This window comes from Dipodomys ordii, unplaced genomic scaffold (assembly GCF_000151885.1).
Source record: "Dipodomys ordii isolate 6190 unplaced genomic scaffold, Dord_2.0 Scaffold3, whole genome shotgun sequence".
Taxonomy (NCBI): domain Eukaryota; kingdom Metazoa; phylum Chordata; class Mammalia; order Rodentia; family Heteromyidae; genus Dipodomys; species Dipodomys ordii.
In genome coordinates, this window is record NW_012267219.1 from 13107922 (window position 1) to 13129330 (window position 21409).

The window sequence follows — 21409 nt, forward strand, 5'->3', positions numbered from 1 at the left end:
CCAGTTGCCTAGGTAACGCAGGTACTGGGTGGAGACTTTGCTGCGAGGAGGGTGGAGTCTGCTTGCCATCCAGGGGCGGACCTTACATCCACCAATCTGTTTTATAAATTCCTTCTGGAGATTCTGATGCACACTCATATTTGAAAGATACCATCGTGTTCCTTCTTGGAGAGAAATACACTTTCTAAAATCACCTGAGGTTGACATTTGAAAACCCTCCTCGAGCTCTAGAAAACATTTGGAGAACTTTCATGAAAGATTGATGTTCAAACCCCACCCCTTTGAGACTTCTAAAGAACTGATCTGGAGTGGGACCCAGGCATCAGTATTTCTACAAGCTTCTCAATTGATTCTAACCCACAGCACAATGAGAGTCCTTGTCTTCAGAGATTTTCTTGGCCCCTTGGCTGAAAGCTCACTTGTCAGAAAAGTTTATAACTGTAATGCTTAGGAGTTAAGTCCACTTGTTTTTGCTCTATTCTCTATCAAGCCAAAAAGAAGCTGATTCTCCATCATATTCTTAATGATCACTGGGTCTTTTGATAAAAATATGGTGTTTGATAAACCAACTCTTCACAAGTCTAGTTGTTATTTTGAGAGTCTGTCTTACTATCTGCACTTGTATAAAGTGCCTTCAACTTTGGTGCTTCCTAGATTAGGAAACATTTCTTGTTAGTTCTCTTGACACAAGCTACTAGATTAAATTGTGCATTGCAGAACTCTAGAAGGACTTGTAGCATAATAGTTTTATATATTTAATAGGACCATTTTCTGGAAGATAAAGTTATAGTACCTTGAGTGAAGCTTGACTGTAGCTGAGTCACAAAGCAGCTATATTTGGACTAACACTAAATACATTTTTGGTTAATAATAAAAAGCCATTGTGAATTATGATAAGACAAATGAATATTATCTGAAAAAAATATACCAAGTAAGGCTAATAAGCACTGTTTTTGTTTAGTATCAGTGTTGAACATTAATATTAGTTACTCTAATAACTGTACTAATTAGTTAACATATTGCTAGCTAATATATTGCTGTAGTGGTCAAGTAAAAATCATTTTAAGGCCAGATAATAAGACCTAATTAATTTGGCTATTGTAGACACATTTTAAAAACTTGTATCAATTATGAACCATGTTCTGGGCTCTGACATAGTCATGAAATAACAGCATCTTAAAGCATTTTAGTATGCAAAGTACTATTAAGGTGAGCCCAATGATTTGAACTACAGCATTATAGAAAGCAATTTACCAAAGACAAAAAGGAAAGAAAGAAAAAAAAGTCATTTTGTTTGCCTTTGGAGGTAATGGAAATTTCTTCTTCTTCTATATATAGGAAAGGCAAGAGAATAACTTAAGCTTAATCTGCAAATAGAATGGATCCTTTGCCTTTGGGCATGGAGTGTAAGTGACTGGCTCGTAATGCCACTTTACCACCTGCTGTTATATGCAGTCAGAGTGGAAATGAAACATTTGTATATTGTGGCAGTCAGTGCTGTGCCATATATATTTTCTTAATTTGAGAATGTCAAGAGAGCATGCTTCATGTCTGATCCAGTTTCTTCTTTTCCTCTGTGTTTTAAATCTCTCCAGTTCCATGTGTTAAAGCTCACTAATTCTTATTAAGGGGTGTTTGTGTGTGAGGAGCATATTTTGAAGTTTTTCATTAACACCAGATAATATGCCATATTAAAAATGCAGGATTTCAATAGCTAACAAAATGATATTGAAAATGGAGTTCTAATTAAATTTTTACTTGGTTTCATTGTTACTTATGTGGAGGAATTTAGAGCAAGTTCTCTCTGTCTTGGTTTTTCTGTAAGGAGACTAAGCATTTGTAGAAGTCAACAGTGTTAGTCCATAACAAACCTGAAAACATTATTTATTTCAAGTTTTTCTTGGTACTAGCAGAAGTTCCTGTGATCTGAAAATTCAGGCTCTCCTCCACCCCCCAGCATTTCAGACACTGCCTTTATAGTTTTTTTCTTCAAAAATCTTTTTAAAATAGTCGACAAAACAGTGTAAGGACAGACAAAGGCAGGGACAATCTCTGGATGCTAATCCCTGCTATTTTAGACTTATTGTTTAGGTGTTAATTGAGTTTTTTCATCAGCATAAAAATAGATGAGGATACAGTAGGGAGCAGAGATTGCAAATACAGATTCTGAAGCCACCTTTAACTACTTGAAAGGATTTAATGACTGCATACTTTGTGTTCTGAGAGGAAACTTCTGTTGTTATTTTCTTCATTGCTGGCAAAATATAGACCTTGGAGAGTAACAATTTAAAAATATTCTGTTCTGTTTGTAATAGAGCACTGTTTTCCTCTTTTATCTTACATCTTTCTTTTCCTTCCTTAGTTTCTCCTTCACGGTCCCCTGGATTCATAATTTGGTTGATGGAATGCCATGATTCTATTCATTCCCACTCATTTACATAAGTAATATGGTGATCAAGTCCTTAGTGAGCATGTCATCATCTTTTACTTAGAGTTCTATCCCACCAAAAGAAGTGATTTTTGGAACATATATATATGTATATGTATATGTATATGTATATATATATATATATATATATATATATATATATATATATGTTGTGATGTAGACCATGTTATTTTGACATGTCTACATCTTGCAATGACTAACATAGCTAATGAATGTGTATTATCTCACACATTTAACTTTTTGTGAATGAGAATGCTTAGATCACACTATCTTAGCAATTTTCCAAAGCACAACACCAGCTTGCACAGTAGATTGGTTGAAGTTATTCCTCTTGTTTCCTTTGACTAAGCTCTCTGCAACCCTTACCCTACCTCAGACCCTAATAATTACCATTCTATGAGTTCTTTTGAGTTTATTTATTTTTAGATTCCATAGACCTCGGAGATTGATGTCCTTTGGCTTTCTGTGGCTGTTTATTTCACTTGGTGTCCTTTAAGCACATTCATAATATCCATATTATGAACTTTTCTGCTCCTTTGGTGATCAATGGAAGATAAGAGTCTCACAGACTTTCCTGCCTGGGCTGGCTTTGAGCTGCAGTCCTTATATCTTATCCGCCTGTGTAGCTATGATTATAGGTGAGAGGTATCAGCACCTGGCCAAGGCCTTGAACTCTGGCTTAGGATTTTTACTCAAGCCTGACACTCTAACACTTAAACTATATTTCCATTTCTTTCTTTTTGCTTTGAGAAACTGGGATTATAAATATGCACAACTATAGCATTCTTTTATAGCTACCTACTTATTTGGTGTTGATTTAAGTTATGCAATACAGTCCATAAATCCATCCATGTCAGCACTCAGGTCCTTGTAGATGCTCTAGCTCTTGATAGTGAACTACTGTGAATGGTAGTGCTCTCCTCCTATCTATGGAATGGCTCTTCTCCATCCAAGATCCTAGGCTGACATGTAGATCCAGACAAAGTATTGGTATTAGCTTTTATGGTGAATATTGGGGAAGCCTCATCTATTTTTCATCGTAATAGATGAAAACCCAACTAGTTTTCTCCCATCTTTACCAATGTGCCTACATATCCCACAGAGGACACATCCCATTATAGAAGGTTAGCTGTAGGTCAGCCATTGTCAGACTTAGAAGATCTTGTTCAAGTTCATCTTTTGAGCCAATAGATGAACTGGTTCTGAAAGTCTGTATTTCTAATAATTATTGGGCAATGCTGATACTGCTCATTCACAGACCATACTCTGGGGTAAGAAGGCTACTGTAACATTTTTCTCCCTATTTTTTCATGGTCCTTTACTACTTAACTAAAAACAAACAAACAAAAGCCTTAAGCTATTTCATATTATTGTTCAGTACTGATTTGCTTCTCCCCCAACTTTTCTCTTCCTTTATTTTAAACTTCAGACATTGAGGGCTCCTCTTGATTTACTGAACACAATATTCTTTTACATATCCATTCCAAGATCAGGATAAAAAATGAGAACTCTATGTCTGTCTGTCTGTCTGTCTCTCTGTACATGTGTATGTGATTATTTAATCAGGCATTAAATTTAATGGTGCTCTCAAATTTAGAAACTTAAGAAGTATTGTTTCACACACCCATCAACAAATGCTAAATTTTTTCAGTTGAACATTAGCATGGAAAATAATTTGAAGTTTCTTGGCTAATTTTTGACTTTATCAAAATGGCATGTATAGTATGACATTTTTATAGCACAATAAAATAGCAGCAATTAAAATATATGCTAAAAAACTAAGTACTTTGGAAGTATTGCGTCTAGAAGATACACTATGCATGAAAACCTATATAAGCCCTCACAAATGGACATGATTTTACAATCAGCAGAGATCAATAAGTCAGAAGCAAAACAACTAGGGTAGCAGAGTTGTAAAAATTAAAATAAATGTAGTATTTGTACAGTCCATTTAGAGAGCTCCTGAAAGACTTTTGAAAGCTAATAGCTATTACTAGTATATATAAACGTACAGTTTATATATATTATAAACTTAGAGTTATAGACTCAAAATTCAACTAATTTGCTGAAATTCAATTGAATTCAATTTCACATCTCTCATCTCTCTCGCTCTTTTACATACACACACACCCTGTGCATGTATCTCAGTGTGTATATAAGTAATATGATGCACTATATAATAACATATAGACAAAATAGATGTATATAGCATGGATATTATATAAATATTTATACCTAGATACATTACACACATTACATATATGTATGGAAAATATATTTATTGCAGTCATATGTCATTTAATGATAGGCTACATTCTGAGAAATGTGTTATTAAGTGATGTTACCATTATAATATCCTAAGGTGAGCTTTAATAAATTAAATTGGCTGCAGTGTTTCTACATAATATAATCATAGAGGACCATTGGTCATCTGTTCAACTTGTTCCTAACTGGAATGTTGCTGTGTTGTATAGCTGTATGTTCATATGGATGTAATCTCCAGAGAGGTAGATACAAGTTAGTTAGCACTCAGAGTATCACACATATTTTGAAGCATTTCCTAGCCTTCCTGGAAGGGTAGCCCAAACACTATAGCAAAACATCAACAGATGCTTTCATTCTCTTGGACCTCTGAATTTTAGTGTACTACTTCATATTGTGTTTGCATTAGGGGTGATAAGTGTTTAAACAGATCCCAAGTACATGGAATTTGCATAGTGTTTTAGGAACACAAGAGAAAACACGTAATGAGAAGGGTGTTATCATTTTCCTTATGGTAGTCTCCCTGCTGCAAGTGTACTGTGATCAGTTATGTGTCCTTTCAAGCTATAGAACTTTCATGCTCTATTAACTATGGTGTTAGGAAAACAGCTACTGGCAATTTTCCATCATGCCAATTCCCAGAGTATTTACATTAGGAAGAACATTTTATGATGAGTAAAAAAAATACCCTTCTCTTAGCATTTCCCTTTTATGGGAACAAGATACTTGGCTTCCTATAAAATTTGCTTTAGGAGTATCACTTCGTGATACACATTAGATACTGAAACATGAAGAAGTCATTAGTTCTTTTTTTGTTTCATTTCTTGGTCTAATATAAATTGAAGTCGAGAATATGTGGAGCAGTAGTAATGGGCTTTGAATAAAAGCGTTGACTAGAATCTCAGAGAAACCTTCTGGGTAAAAATTTGGAAAAGTCACAGTTACTTTATACTCTCGAGAAGATATTTATAACAAAGCATCAAGTTCCTTCAATAATGAAAGACATTGTACATATTTTGTTCAATGCCTCCCAGCTGATACATAATTCAGTCTGACTGGGACATGACATTCATTTTTCTTCATGACATGGATCGACTTGATGCCATTTAAAATGGTAAATCTATAGGATTGGAGTACAAGAAGATAAAGTCTTTTAAAATTAGTCAGGCTAAGAGCATAATTGATAAGGTTCTATGCTAGTTCTACTAATGGCACATTAGCTTTAATTTTAGTAAAGTAACAATGTTACCATGTTTTCTACTTTTATCACTATACCTCTATCTTAAACTCATTTTTCTTCCCTTATGCTATTATCACCCCACACTAATAGAAATTTCCCTAGGAAGCTTTAAAATTCACAAAGAATTTTAGGATTTTCTGTTTTTATTAATATCACTTTGAAAATCTATTCATTGTTGAGACACTAGTTAGTATCAGGTAATATTTTATCATGCAGCAAGTGATTAAAAAAAACAAGTAGCCACAGGATATTAGTAATTTACCACCTTCTTCTCCTCAGGGAATGCAACAAGTATTTGAATTTGCTAAAAATTAATGCTGTAAAGTTTTAGAGTAAACTACTATCATTATTTTCTTTGAAATATGTTCATATTTTCTTTTAGATGAACATTGTGTGTACTATGAGTAGTTTATGTTAAGAAAAATTGGCTTTAAGGAGCAATGGATCTTTGTTTCCACTCTACCAAACCTAAATAATTTCCTTGAAAGCCAGTTCTTTGTACTAATACCACCTGAAGTGCATATGGATTTGGAAATGCATTTACTGACATTTCAGGTTAAGAATTCTCATTTATAAACAGGTCTGTCATTCAACTCCCTTCTGCTACATATGTGAATTTCAGTTAAAAGATTTTAGATTTACCCAAACCACTAAAACCACTGTGAGGGATCTGAGACTTTTGAAACAAGAGATATGTCTAAGTTCTATCCTGTAGGATGGTTTCTCTCTAGCATTGCCCTCATTAAAAATAGATTAGCTGGGCACTGGTGGCTCATGCCTGTAGTCCTAGCTATTCAGAAGGCTGAAATCTGAGGAAGGCAGTATGAAGCCAGCCTGGGCAGAAAAGTCTATGAGACTCTTATCTCCAAAGTCACAGAAAAAAAAACACCAAAAAACAAAAAGTGCTGCTGTAGCTCAAGTGGTAGAGTACTTGTCTTGAGCAAAAGGAGCTTAAGGACAACACCCAGGCTCTGTCAAGGCCCAGGACTGGCAAAACAAGAAAAAATAAGAGAGATTAATGCATGCCTCTAGCAGAGGATTCTAATAGTCTCTTTAATTGTTTCATCCTGGTAATTTAAAATACCTAAAGTCATCTAGGCTTCAAAAGTATTAGGTGAGAAATTCCATTAGTCTCTTAGCAGCTGTCTAGGTTATCAGCCATATTGACTGTGAAATGAGGATGCTGGTGTATACATGGCACTTATACATAGTAGTCCATTGTCTACTTCATTCATTTTGTCTCATATCATTCCATAGGTATAAAATAATATATCATCACAAGTCAAAGACTAATAATCAGACATCACATTTCTTTGTTACTCTTTTATTTTATAATTAGATATTGCTGTTAATCTCTTACAAATTAAACTTTATCACTGGTATTCATGTATTGGAGAGATAGCACAAAGTTCAGTGCTATCTGTAGTTTCAAACAACTACCCAATGTCATTTAAATATGAAGGTTCTTTGTTGAGTTATTGCCTTGATGACCTAGCCATTTGTCAGAGTGGGCTATTGAAGTATTATGCTATCATTGTGTTGAGCTCTAAGTGTTTTATTTTCATAATAGTTGTCAAAAATCTAAGTATTTTATTTCAGTAGTAGGTGACAAAGTTGAGTGCAACAAGGTTTGTACACAATTATTCACACGATGAATTGTTTATTAATATGAAGTGAGTTCTGTCTTTTCTGAGTAAGTTTGATTTGATGTTTACAGTATTAGATATGAATATAGCTACTGTTACCTGCTTTTAGGATCCATTTCATTTGAGAGTTCTTTTTCAAAACTTTTACCCCATGTCAATGTTCATTTTTGTTAGTAAGATGTATTTTTTTAAGTAGAAATAAAGTGGTTAGGTTTTCCCTTTTACTCTAACTCACCATTATATGCTTTGGGGGGGGGGAGTTGGGGAATTGAGATAATTGGCGTTGAATGTTAAAATTGAATGGTATGCATGCAATAATCCCTGCCATTTTTGAAATGTTAATAGATTTCTACCCTGCTCTTTTGCTTATGCAACCCACTAATTTGGGGTTCATGTTTCTTTTTACTTTCTGTGTGAAGAATTCTTTTGAGTATCTTCTGTAGTGTTGGTTTACCAATCACAAATTGTTTTAGTTTTTTTTTTTTTTTTTTACCATGGGATGTTTTATTTGTCCTACAGTCATGAATGAAAGATTTATTGGTAGAGAATTCAACATTGGCAGTTGTTAACTTTCAGATCAAGTTCTCCCTCCTTTTAAGAATTCTACTGTTATTCAGATGGTTTTTTCTAATGCAAGTTATATGACTTTTCCTCTTACAATGTTCAGTATTCTTTGTTCTTTGTACTTAGTGTTTTAACCATAAAATATGGTGGGAAATTATCTTTTGATCCAGTCTGTTGGGTGTTCTAAAAGCCTCCTGTATTTGTATGGACTTTTCTTTATTATTTTTTGGAAAATTATCTGATATTATTTATTGAATATGTTTTTTATTTTATTTTATTATAAAGATGCTGTACAGAGTGGTTACAGTTATGTGAGTAAGGCAATGAGTACATTTTTGGTTGAGCATTGTTACACCTTCTCTAGCTGTTCTCCCATTATCCCTTCCCTCCACCACATCTCTCACTCCTCTTTCCCTTCCCCCCTGTAGTTATAAAGTTAATTTCCAATATCATAAAGTTAATTTCCAGTATCATTGTTGCAATGGGTCATCTTGTGTCCTTGTTTCAGCATTTTATTATTCCCCTTCCCCTCCTCAAATTAGGCAAATGTATATACAAGATGCAGGGTACCAAAATCCAGTACAGTGACAACAGGGAATATCTAGTAACTCATCTCATTTATCCCTGGCTATGACTCATGAGATTGATATTTTAATAAAACCTTGGAATTCCTAAAACTTCTTTTTCAAACTTCTTAATTTTCCCCCTCAACTTCTGTTGTTCTTAATCTCACATATACATTGATTCCCACCTATTTCCTAATAACAGATGTCATAATTGACTTTCTGTAGGACTTTTTTAACCTTCTTATGTCAGTATTAGGGACTTCTAGACAGTAATATGAATTATTAATTATGATAAAAATAATAAAACATAGACATGTTGATTATAACCATTAGCTCTTACTAAACATATAAAATGTCAACATACAATCAGTTTCTTAAAACAATAAATTTTTCTTATGCTACAAACCTAGGCAGAGTTCTAGGCACATTGAATGTGTGAAATCATTAAGAATTATGGAGACTTTGCCTTCATCTATTGCAATCTGAACCAGTCACCCTAACCTTCTTTCCTGAACAATTGCAGAAGACATGAGACTCCTGGATTAGAAATTAAAGACTTTATTATTCTACATATAATAGTAGCCAGAGTGTCTTCATTTCTTTACCAGTTCCCTGAGGCCAAACCACTAAGTAAAACACAGTATAATATTGGTGACAACCCAGGTGAGTGATTCTGAGGCTAAGAAATCTCATTATTTTAATCTCTCTTCTGCCTTAAATTTCAATTCTCTGAACCAAAGACACCTGGTTTCTTTATAAGTGGTAGTACAGGTGCCTGCTCTTTGGCTTTGGGGAGGACATATCTCTGTTTTTGCTATATAACCATCCTTAAACAGGAAGTATGGAATAAGGAACAATATAGAAATGTGAAAGATGCTTGAGAATTGTTTTTCAACAAGAGTTCTCACATAAATCCTGCAAAATGTTAGGAAGTAGGTATATCTCCATCTTGTAGGTGAGGAAAATGAAGGGCAGAGATCTGACTGATGTTTCATGAAGTTGTAGCAGTGAGTTCTTTTTATTGCTCCTCTATGCTACATGTATTATGCTATGTGCTTGTCATAGCACATGTTCTATAAAGTATCATTGCCTTTATATGTGTCAATAATGAATGGGCATTTCATGTGTTTGCATTTCCTACTGTTTTTAGGGCACTGTGCACGTTTATGTCTTCTTGTTCAAGGTTTATGTTTTAAGTATGCAAATCAGTTTGGCCTATATTAAGTAGTAGTATTTATTTGGGGGGGGGTAAACAAAAATACATTGTTTTTGGAACCTTAATTTGGATATACTTCTATTCAATCTGCATTTCCATACTTATCTTGGAAAATCTTTGTTATATAACAAGAATCATTCAACTTGGATTGTCAATAGCAGAAAAGGGTCATTTGGTGTGTCTTCTAAGTTTGTGCCTAACCATATCCATCAAAGAAATGATTATGAGTTTTGAGCATGCTATATGTAAAATAAAGGAAGTATACTATGTAACACATAATTGGATGGGAATTAAAGTAGGGGTAGTTTTTAAAATTAAATGTCGAAGAAAGTGACAAATGTTTCTTGTAGATATGGAAAAGTTCTGTGGCATAGAAATTTTTTTTTCAGAGGAAAAGAAAATCAAGCAATACATAAAATGCATTCCGTTTTTGCAATTGGCAGTAATCAGAGAGTGTTGAGGAAAAGTGATTGCAGAAATAAAAAAAAACAATCTTTTGAGTATGTGAAAGGAGCATCAGCAAAACATTGACTGCATATTATGTATGGACTCATACTAATTCTGGAGAACACTAAAGTTTGAGAACTAAAAAGCTAAGCTTGTGAGTACAAGCATAGCTGATGAAAATTCTGTTATAGGCCAAAATGTGGAGCTTAAACTAGTCTTTTTTGAATGAAAGATGCTCAAATAGAAGGCCCACCCAAAGAAAAATATATTTTGCTTTAAAACTTTGAAGAAGTGACTCATAGTTTTTGGGAATGCATCCAAGAATAGCATATTTTAGACTTTTCTTTAGCAAGTGAACATGAAAACAGTCATTCAGAATTTAACCTGTTCATGAGTAAAAATCTTCACAATATGCACTAAAAGAAAGAAGGAGTGTGTGTGTGTGTGTGTGTGTGTGTGTGTGTGTGTGTGTGTAGTGTGTGCTAGTCCTGAAGCTTGAAATCAGGGCCTGTGTTCACTGTTCCTGATTGTGTTCTTTTCTCAATACTAGAGCTTTATTACTTGAGCCACAGCTCCCCTTCTGCTGTTTGAGGATTGATTCTCACAGACTTCCTTGTAGACTGGCTTTGAACCATGATTCTCAGATCTCAGCCTCCTGAGTAGTTAAAATTCCAAGTTTGGGCTACTAATACCAGGCTAATTTTTTTTACTTAAACATAAATAAAAATGAGCCTTGTTAGAGTTCTGTGCAAGTGTTAGTCCTGACCTAGACAAAATCTTTTTTTTTTAATTTGTGGCTGTGATTTCCTTAAGTTTCATGTAGGTTCCTAAATGATAATAAGGGCAAGCATGTTCTGTGATTATTTGTTTCATTCTTACATAGTTCCTCTACTGCTTTAAACAGTAAAATTTCAGTTCAGAAACCAGATTCCCTGATTCAACAAATTAACATAAACTTCATCTTCATTCAAAGACAAGAATTCTTTTTTTTTTTAACTTGAGACAACCTGCAATGCATTTGATTCCACAGGGAATTTAATCAAGCCTAGGCCACCTACCTCATAAACAAAACAAAAATATTGGGACAGACTGAGTAAAGTTCTGTGAAGGCCTTTTACAAGGTACTAATCTACTCATGAAGACAGAATCTGTATGATGCAATCATTTCCTGAAATGCTCTACCACCTCAGATCAGCACAATGAAGATTTTGTTTAAAAATTTATTTGGAAGGTGTTCTGAGATTTGAACTCAGTGTCTTGGGCTTTCTTGTTAAGTATTCTTTCTGTGGAAGCCTTGCTCCATCCCTTTTCATATTTAATTTTTGTTTTTCAGGTAAGATTTTATGTTTTTTCTAGGTCTGTGATACTTCTACCACAGCTGAGATCATAGGCTTGACCCACCACAAACAGTTTATTGATTGAGATGAGATTTCTTTAACTTTTTTTTTGCCCTAGTAGGTCTCAAAGTGCAATCTTCATGATTTCTGTCTCCTGAGCTATTGTGCCCAACTTCAAAATGGAGATTGTTTTTAAAATGTGAATTTTGGGTATGTTTAAACCCTAGTCATGAAAAAAATGAAAAATCCATAGAAACTGCAGGTGGAAAGTCTGGGGGTTTTGATTTTCAAGAGTCAGAGAATCATGTGCAAATGAAAATATCAAGGAAACAGAATCATAAGGGTTAATTGGGGAAATAGCGGAAAAACAGCATGTATCTAGTTTGTATATGCACTAATCAAGACTATGGCAATTGTCAACAACACCAGAAAAGATGAAGAGTGAGAAATGTCTGGAGATACTGTGATTTCAGTTATTTATAGCTAGATAGTAGAAAAATTGTAGTGCACTGAGAGCAGGTGGGAGCAGGTAATAGAATTTATGTTATCACATTCACAAGTTTTATGTATGCTTTTCCTGTTGAGAGGTACTTTTTGTTTGTTTGTTTTTGGCTGTAGTAATTATTTAGAAGTATACTACTACCAATAAGTTTATCTAGAATTTTCTTTGAAATTCTTAGTAAATTAGATTCTGAATCATTAGAGTTTTCTTAGTTCTGACTTTTGATTGCTGTGGTGGGATTAAGGTTTAAACTCAGGGTCTCTTGCTTTGTTTGGCTTGTTTGTTTAGCTAGCATTCTACCTCTTCAGCCATGCTCCCAATGCTGTTTTTTCTTAAATATAACTTTATTATTATTTATGTGTTGTACAGAGGGGTTACCATTTTACAATCTAGGTAATGTGTACATTTTTTTGTGGACAATGTCACCCATTACCTGCCCACAAGTTGCACCGTTCATTTTCCATTTAGTGTACACTGAATACCATGATTGCAACCTTCTCCCTCTTTTTCTACCACCCCCTTTTTGCTCCTCCTAAGAAGCAGAAAAAGAAAAGGAAACAAAAACAAACAACCTAACACACACCATCACCACAACCACCAACATAAATAACACCTGTTTCTATTTTCTAGAATTTGTTTAAATGAATAGTGTTTTATATGGAGAATGACACCTTTGGGTCATTCCTCACCTACTAGTATCCTCCTTTAGTCTGTCTGTGTGTGAATGCCTAGAGTTGAGTATAGCTTACTGTTTTTATTTTGTTTTTGTTTTTTTTTTAAATCTGGTTATTTTGGAGACTTTCTACTCACCACAGTCTTCCAGATCTCAGCCTCCTGAGCAGATAGGAATGCAGGCATAAGCCACCAGCACCTTCTGAAGGTATATTAAAAAATTATAGGTGCCAATTCTAATGGATATAGTCTCTTTGGGTTATTACTTTATTGTTGGTTATTACTTTATTGAACTCAGGGCCTGAGTGTTGTCTTTGAGCAAAAGAGTTCAAGGTTAGCATTCTATCTCTCTGAACCACCGTGGTACTTCAGGTTTTTGAGTGGTTAATTGGAGATTAAGATTCTCACAGGGACTTTTCTGCCTGGGCTCGCTTTGAACTCACAATCCTCATATCTCAGCCTCCTGAGCAGCTAGGATTACAGATATGAGCCACTGGCACCTGACTATATTTTTTAAGAATAAAATAATTTAACTTATGACAAATAAATTTTATTTGTTTCAAATAAGGAAGCGAGTATGTCTGTTATGAGCCTAGATTTTTTAACACTTCATTGATATAATGACATATAATGTGTTGTTCATATGTGCAATGTAGAATTGAAGTTCTAACATACACACATAAACATATCCTTCATAAGGAAAATATCCAAGGCTTTCTTATTATTGGGTTGTAACTCCTCCTATACCTCTTCCAAGGAAGCCACTTATCTGCTTTCAGACACCACAGATTAATTTGTATTTTCTGAGATTTCTACAAATTATGATTACCATATTCTGTTAATTTTTTTAAACTCCCAAGTGTAACAATTTGAGAATCACCCACATTGTAGCTTGTTTGATAATTTATTTCTTGTTGCTGGTAAGTAGTATTTTTTGTATGGATATAACACTTACATCTATTTGCTTTTTGCTAGACATTTGGATTGTTCCCAGTTCTTATTTATTAGAAGTTAATCTAACAGCATTGGCTTAAAAGCTTTTTATGTGGATGTATATTTGGTAGGTTACTCTTAGATTATAAAGCTATCACCTGAGATTTCCTATGTTATTATACATAGAAGCACAGCAGAAATATTTCTCTATGGTGATTTGACCAAATTCTCCAGTACTTTGCAATAAACCTATTAGAAATGTACTCACTACTTGACTTATGTAACTGTAACCCCTTTGTACATCATCTTTAAAATTAGACAAAACAAACATGCGTTATTCAATAGTGTAATCTAAGTCTTTGTTTCAAAATAATTGTATCTTCAGTATTATAACCTACAGTTATAACATTTTCCTTATCTTTTGATATCTACAAATATGGTTTCCTATTTTAAAGTATGTCTATCTAAAAAGCTACCCCATGTTACAGGCTCTGATGTGTTTTATTCTCTTCTTCACTCACTTGATCTGAATCTGGCTGCATCTGCTGAAAAGTGCTTGCTTGCTTGATCTCTAACCTCATTACACAGACTTGACTTTTGTGACTTGATCCTTCTGGATATCAGCAGGAAACCAGTTCTTCACTTAAGTCATCAATGCCTGCTACCTTTGGCACCACCCAGCAAATGCTCTCTCACCATAACTGTTTTTATTCTGCTAGTCTAGGTTTTTGCTGTTTAAAATTTGCCCCCTAGGTTCATCTTTCTTTTTTATTCCAAACTCCTAGCTCTGGTTCTTATGTTTGAAGTCTTCTCTATCAGCCATTTGAACTAAGTGTGTGGCTTGATCTGACTTAACTCAGCTGTTGGAGGACTAGAGAATATATAAGAGTCTCTGCTTGGCCACAGGCTTGCTTCCAAATCCTTGTTCAAGTGTTCATGTGTTCCTCCAAATGTGGCCATCCACTGGTGACAGACAAAGGTGACACATAGTAGTGACCTCTGTCTGTTTGTTGAAATTGTATGTATCTGTTTGGAGTCCTCCTCAAATGCAACTTTTCCAATATCCTCTGATTGTTTTCCCTCCCTCATGTCACTTTTTATCCTTTATTTATTTACTCTAATTTTATTTTTTTGAGTGTATTATAAATGTCATGCCTTCATTCTGAATATAAAGTATAATCATCTATGTTAAGATGATATTTGTTGAAGATAAATAAAAATCAACCATATACAATAAGGTTTTACACTATTGATTATCTTATTGTTTTATTCATTGTGGACTATTTATTGTACATATAAATGAATCAACAATACTTTCCTTTTGTACCGAAGTATCCATAACCAACTTGAAAACATAAATATTATAGGCATTCATACTAAATTATTTGAGAATCTCCCTCATCTTTTGCTTTTCCTTTCTTCCCTGAAGGAATCATGATCCTGGCTTTGATCTTTTATCATTGCTTTGTGTGTTTGCATATTGTTTCATCCTTACTCTATATCTGTGGCACATGGTATTATTCTGCTTTTTTTTAGAGTAATGTATGGTTCTTTCCTCAATATTACATTTCTCAAATTTTCCACAGGGATATTATTTGTGTTATAATCTTGAGGTGAGGTCACTTACTTTGCTTGGTGTCTAGCATTTCTTTATACAACTCTTCCATTGTTTCTGTTTCCATTATCTTGCTGAAAGCTGTTTCACATTCCTTTTACAAACAATATCAAAATGAACATTCTTACATGATTTATGTGTGGGATTGGAGGGCGGTGCTCCAGGACTTTTATTGAGATGTGGAAGCACTGGGTCAGAGGCTGTGATACAAGGATTAAGGGCAGAGGCTCTGGAGCCAGGCTACAGGATTCAAATCCCTCCCAGGTCACTTGCTAGCTTTCCCTGGAAGCAATGAGCAGGAGCTATTTTGGGCTTCTTATGAGCATGTCTGCCCTACCTCCACCCTGGGTATCAGGCAGTCAGCTTGGCTTTAGTTCTCTTGGCTTTAGTGGGTCCTGTCAGAGCCAGTTCCCAGTTGCTTCTGGAGCCAGAACCCAGCAGGCCTGTGGCTTTGCATACTATTGCCACTTTGCATTTCTGTGCCATTTCTGGTCCAGGCAGAGATTTGGGGTTTGTTTTATGTTTTGAGCCTGGAATTTAAAAAAAATTTTACTTTTCTTTTTTTGATATTTTATTCATCATTGCTATGTGTCTGGAGTAGATGGAGTCTATCAAAGCAGGAACTTTAGTGTGTGTGTGTCACCACAAGTAGAGTTAATATGAACACAAATTTTAGAATTACCTAATCATAGAATTTTGAGGTTACAAGGCATTTTAGAAATAAGGGCAATAACTCTACTGTATAGGTGAGGGAATTGGGGTCTCAAGAAATTAAGTGAAAGGCTAAGAAGGTGACTTAGCAGTAGAGTTCTTGCCTAGCATGCATGAGCCCCTGAGTTGGATTCCTTGATACCCCATAAACAAACAAAAATAATTCAAATTTGTTCTGGGGTTGGGGAGTTAGCTCAGTGAAAGTGTACTTGCCTCACAATTGCTAGGCCCTGAGTTCGGTCTTCAGCTCTGGAAAAGTAAGAAGAAAAACAAATTAAGTGATTTACAGATGTCACATACTTAGCAGAGTCCAGGGCTTCTCTAAAGTCCCTCACTCTACAGTGTCACTATAGCCACTGTCACAGCCTTCTCTGTAAGCTGCATTTACGTGGACCATTTTATTTTTAATTGGACTGGGAAAATACACTAGAACATAGCAATGAAAGATTATGCCATATTTAAAAACTGTATAAAGTGATTTCTTTTGGAAAATATTGAGATAAAATTAAGGATATAATATTTACTGCATTGAGTGGGCTCTAGGGGCTCCTCCTACGCTTGCTTCCTCCACTTTCTGAAGCTGATCAGGATGGAGTCCCTTCAGTCAGGATGCCCATACTTGCAGCCACTGGTAGTACTGGGCCAGAATGTGAACTGAAGTGAGTGGGTTTTAGCAATATTTCTAGTGCTAGTCTGTATTTCTGCCGTCATGCAGAAATGGCAGATTGTTGATGTTACATGCCAAAAAACTACTAAAAACAAGCTAAGCATCCTTTTTCATTAGGTTTCTGGACTTATTTAGGTGATGAAACTTTAGAATCTGGTGTGTGTGTGTGCGTGCGTGTTAAAGCCTATGGAACTGTTTTATTCTGTTTCTAGATCTTTTAGCTGTGCCTAAGCATCCGTATGCTGCTATGGAGAACTGGGGACTAAGTATTTTTGTGGAGCAAAGAATACTGCTGGATCCCAGTGTTTCATCTATTTCTTATTTGCTGGATGTCACCATGGTCATTGTTCATGAGATATGTCACCAGGTATGAGAATAAAAGGATCAGGTGTAAGTATCATATACCAACTCTCTAGAATGATTTCAGATCCCTCAATTAGAAGAGATGAATTATTACTCTCCCTATTAAGTTTTATACCAAGCATGGCGTACTTTTATTTCCCACAAACACTTTTATTTACCACAAACACAAACACATAAACAGATCTTATTGGGAAACAAATGTCATTCAGCTTACATGAACTGGGAAATGACTGACATTTCCACTGCCCAGCCACACCTTTGGAGCCTCATCTGGTTGCTGTTTTCTTTCCTATCTGGTTCCCCCGCCCCTCTTCCTGGTGATTGTTAGTGTGTGTCTATGGTAAGTGTCATGATGGCCATGATTTAGTGTAATGTCTCAAGACGCAGCTGAGTTTTGTGTACGTGTCAAAATTTGCTTTTGCCCAAATCAATTTGTTATTCCCCTTTTCCCATGCCGTAGACACTTAGGAAGCCTTTTACTAACTCAGCCATAAATTCTTTGTTCTCAAATGATTGTTATTTTTTTCCTTGGCATGTTTAGAAATTCATATGTAAATTAGTCAGCTTTGTAGTGAAGCTGAGATAAAATTAATTTCATTTTGATTTTATGCACTTTCTTAAAATGAGTGGAAGGTATTAGAGAAATTTAGTTTCACTTCTAATCTAAATCTTGATTTTAGTGGCAAAACACACACTTAAAATAGATGTGCTTATTAATAGAAAGGAATACCTTTCCTGATTCCTAGTAAATATGCATGGTTTTTAACTGAAAACCACCAAAATTTCACTGTAATACAGCATGATTTTTAATATTGTAAACCTAAAGAATTTTTTAAAAGCTAGAAAGACCAAAGAAAGAATGATATGGATAATTTTGTCAGTGAAAAAAATGTGAACTGTTAAATGCTAATACATGAATCTGACTTAATGATGGATTGGTTCAAGCTATGTGAGCATTTACCTAAATGTCAGCCTTTTGCAGTGAACTTGTAGAATGTTTATATCTGTCATGTTGACCAGATGAGATGTGTTTCTTACTTTAGAAAATCGAATGATCAATTACAGATAAAACTTGGGCTTCTCTTCTGGCTAAAGAGCGTGACTTCCATTAAGCCTAACAAATCAGATGCAAAAATCAAACTCCTCTGAATATTTCTATAAGCAGCAAGTTAGATGTACCTTTCTGTTGGAGTGAAGGCACACTGATAATGCTGTAATTGTTCAGAGACTGTTTTTTTCTTGTTCTGTATTGTTTAATATTATGAGTTAATTGCTTATAAAATCTTAGTGGTAGTAGATTTCTTACTATGAAGTAATAGATCAGAAGACAGGAGAAACTAGGAATAATTGTCACTATCACTGTCATGTTAATTTTGGCATTGCTTTCCTTTCCCACCTGTTTGCTGTTGCAAGTCTAAGCACAGGGTTGTTAGTTATTAATTTTTGGCTGAAAAAATTAAACAAGTGACAATAAAGCTTTAGTTGTCATCAACATGGCTAGAGATTCCTGGAAGGAGTGATATTTTATTGTTAATATTGAAATACTTAGGAGTGAGCTCTTTATTGTTACTGTGAAAGCTGTTTTTCATCTGGTACTCATCTGCCTTTAAGGCCTTTCTTGTCCTTGCTCCATCCTGTTCCTATATATGCTAGTCTCACAGATCTTTCATTTCTTGGAGAGCTCATTCCCACCTAGAGTTTTTACAGTTTATTTGCATCTGCCTGGAAACCTCTTGCCCAAGGTTTTATACAGAGGGGTTACAGTTCCCTGAGTAAGATAATGAGTACATTTCCTGTCGCGCATTGTTACCCCCCTCTTTTGTTTTTCCCCAAAGTGTCATTCATATTTATTTTGCTTTATTAATCTCTTTCTTCATCTCATATTTCCCACTTCCACAATAAATTATCACCTGTATGAGAAGGGACATAATCCAATTCTTTATCACTGAATCTCAAATGTTTAAGATAGTTCCTAGCTTGTAATGTATTCTTTTATGAAATAAAAAGGAAAGAATTCTTTTAACTTTTCCTAAAATAAACAAGAGTTCCAGAGTAATGCAGCTTTTTATAACCAAAACACCCATTAAAATTTCAACATTAGGGCTGGGAAGGTGGCTCAGTGGTAGAGCGCTTGCCTTGCATGCCTGAGGCCCTGGGTTCAATTCCTCAGCACCACATAAGCAGAAAAAATGCCGGAAGTGGCACTGTGGCTCAAGTGGTAGAGCGCCAGCCTTGAGCTGAAGAGCTGAGGGACAGCACCCAGGCCCAGAGTTGAGGCCCCACGACCAGACCCCCCCCTCCAAAAAAAATTCAACATTATATATCACGAAATAATCTGAGAGACAGAATTGCTTTTTGGTCGATCTATCCTGGAGAGTCAATTTTTGAGGACCATTGAAGCTTTCAGTGAGGCCAATCAAGGAATCCTCTGAGTTGCTCTGCCACTTGGGGACAATGGTTCTAAGACCTTTAGTGATGAGTCATTCACTGCCTCTCAAGACATCATTTCCCATATCAGGCTACTTTAATCACTCAGAGACTTTCTTACACTTTCATCAGCCATTTACCAGTTCTAATTTACATTCAGTATTCCCAAGTTGTTCCCTATTGTAGGGTCACAAGAAGCAAGCCTTTTCTTTTTCTATATAATAGATCTTCAAATATTTGAAAATAGTTGTCATCTATTTTCTTCCCTCTTGAGTTCTTTCGTTATGAAGAATTCTTTTTTGTTCTTCCCTGAATGCATTTATAAAATATAAGTAAATAAATAGTCAAATAAAGCAATGCAGTCTTACCACAACACATTTTGAGATCACAAAATCCATTGAGGATTGACCTCCAGCTATGGTAATTATTATGTAATACATTTTAGGTAAACTTGGTGTGAGATAAATGGGATTTCATCTGATGGCCATTTCTTTTGTTACTACAGTGGTTTGGTGACCTTGTGACTCCTGTTTGGTGGGAAGATGTGTGGTTGAAGGAAGGTTTTGCTCACTACTTTGAATTTGTGGGTACAGACTACCTCTACCCTGGCTGGAACATGGTAAGTTCACCTTTCTCTAATCCTTTGGAATCTCAGTAGAACACTGATCTGAGCATGAAATGTGAGATTATCCATAAATCATCCTATCAGTTCTCTACCATAAATTCAACTGATTCTTGTTGGGTAAAGAAAATGTTAACTTATTATAGCAATAATACCATATTAATATATCTTAATTATGTACATGAAGTTTGTCCATATTTTATGTATTTCAACTCTCATTCATCTATATATGTGCAATTTCAAAAACTCATTTGCAATTCATTAGGATGTCAAAATGAATTAAAATGCTTTTATAAAACTTCGAAGAAAAACCACCAATACCACACAATACTATGTGAAGGATCTCATAAATGTGTAACTTAAAACCTTAAGGTTACAGAAATATTTCCAAAAGTATCTTTTGATTTTAGATGACTTTGAACCCACATTAAAATTTTCATTATGCTGTGGATTATTACTGATTTATTATTTCATTATGTCTCAATATTAATAGATGTTCTTATTACAAATGACATTTCACATACAGGTAAGTATTTTTTAGCTCATCCAGTTACTTGTAATGAAATCCTTTATATTCATCATTACAAAAATTACATGTTAGATCAAAAAGTAATCAACAGAATTATACATGGAGTGAAAATTGACAGATTTTGATAGTCTTTTTTTTCTTTAAGAATTCCTTTCTGGGAAACCTAGATTTTGATAGTTTTAAGGATAGTCATGTATCTTCAGTTTCAAAGTGCTTAACTTAGTATAAGAGTACATGGAATGAGTTTCATATTCTTTTCATTATTTTATTATTTGACTTATGAACATAGCTTTTCTGCAAAATATTTTTACAAAGGTATCTGATCTAATATGACTGTGATTTGTGTTCTTCACCTAAATACAGAATGTATACTAGATGTATAAAAATCTCATGTGAGTTGGGCTCTGAGCGCTCTTGCTTATAATCTTAGCAACTCAGGAGTCTTTAGATCTGGTTCCAAGCCAGTCTGCATGTATATACATACATACATACATACATACATACATACATACATACATACATATATATATGTGTATATGAATCTCGGTGTAAAGATACTGTACAGTGGGGTTACAGTTACATGAGTAAGGTAATGAGTACATTTCCTATCTAGCATTGTTACTCCCATTTTTTGTTTTTTC

At 34.8% G+C, this 21409-nt stretch overlaps 1 protein-coding gene across 1 annotated transcript in view; it reads left to right on the forward strand.

Annotated features, from left to right (window-relative positions):
- The window catches only part of Trhde (thyrotropin-releasing hormone degrading enzyme), a 372401-nt gene that overhangs the window by 180477 nt on the left and 170515 nt on the right, over positions 1-21409 (forward strand). Inside the window, exons 5-6 of the mRNA XM_013018686.1 lie at positions 17040-17194; positions 20123-20236. Of these exons, the coding sequence (XP_012874140.1) occupies positions 17040-17194; positions 20123-20236 (269 nt within the window). The remainder of the gene's footprint in view (positions 1-17039; positions 17195-20122; positions 20237-21409) is intronic.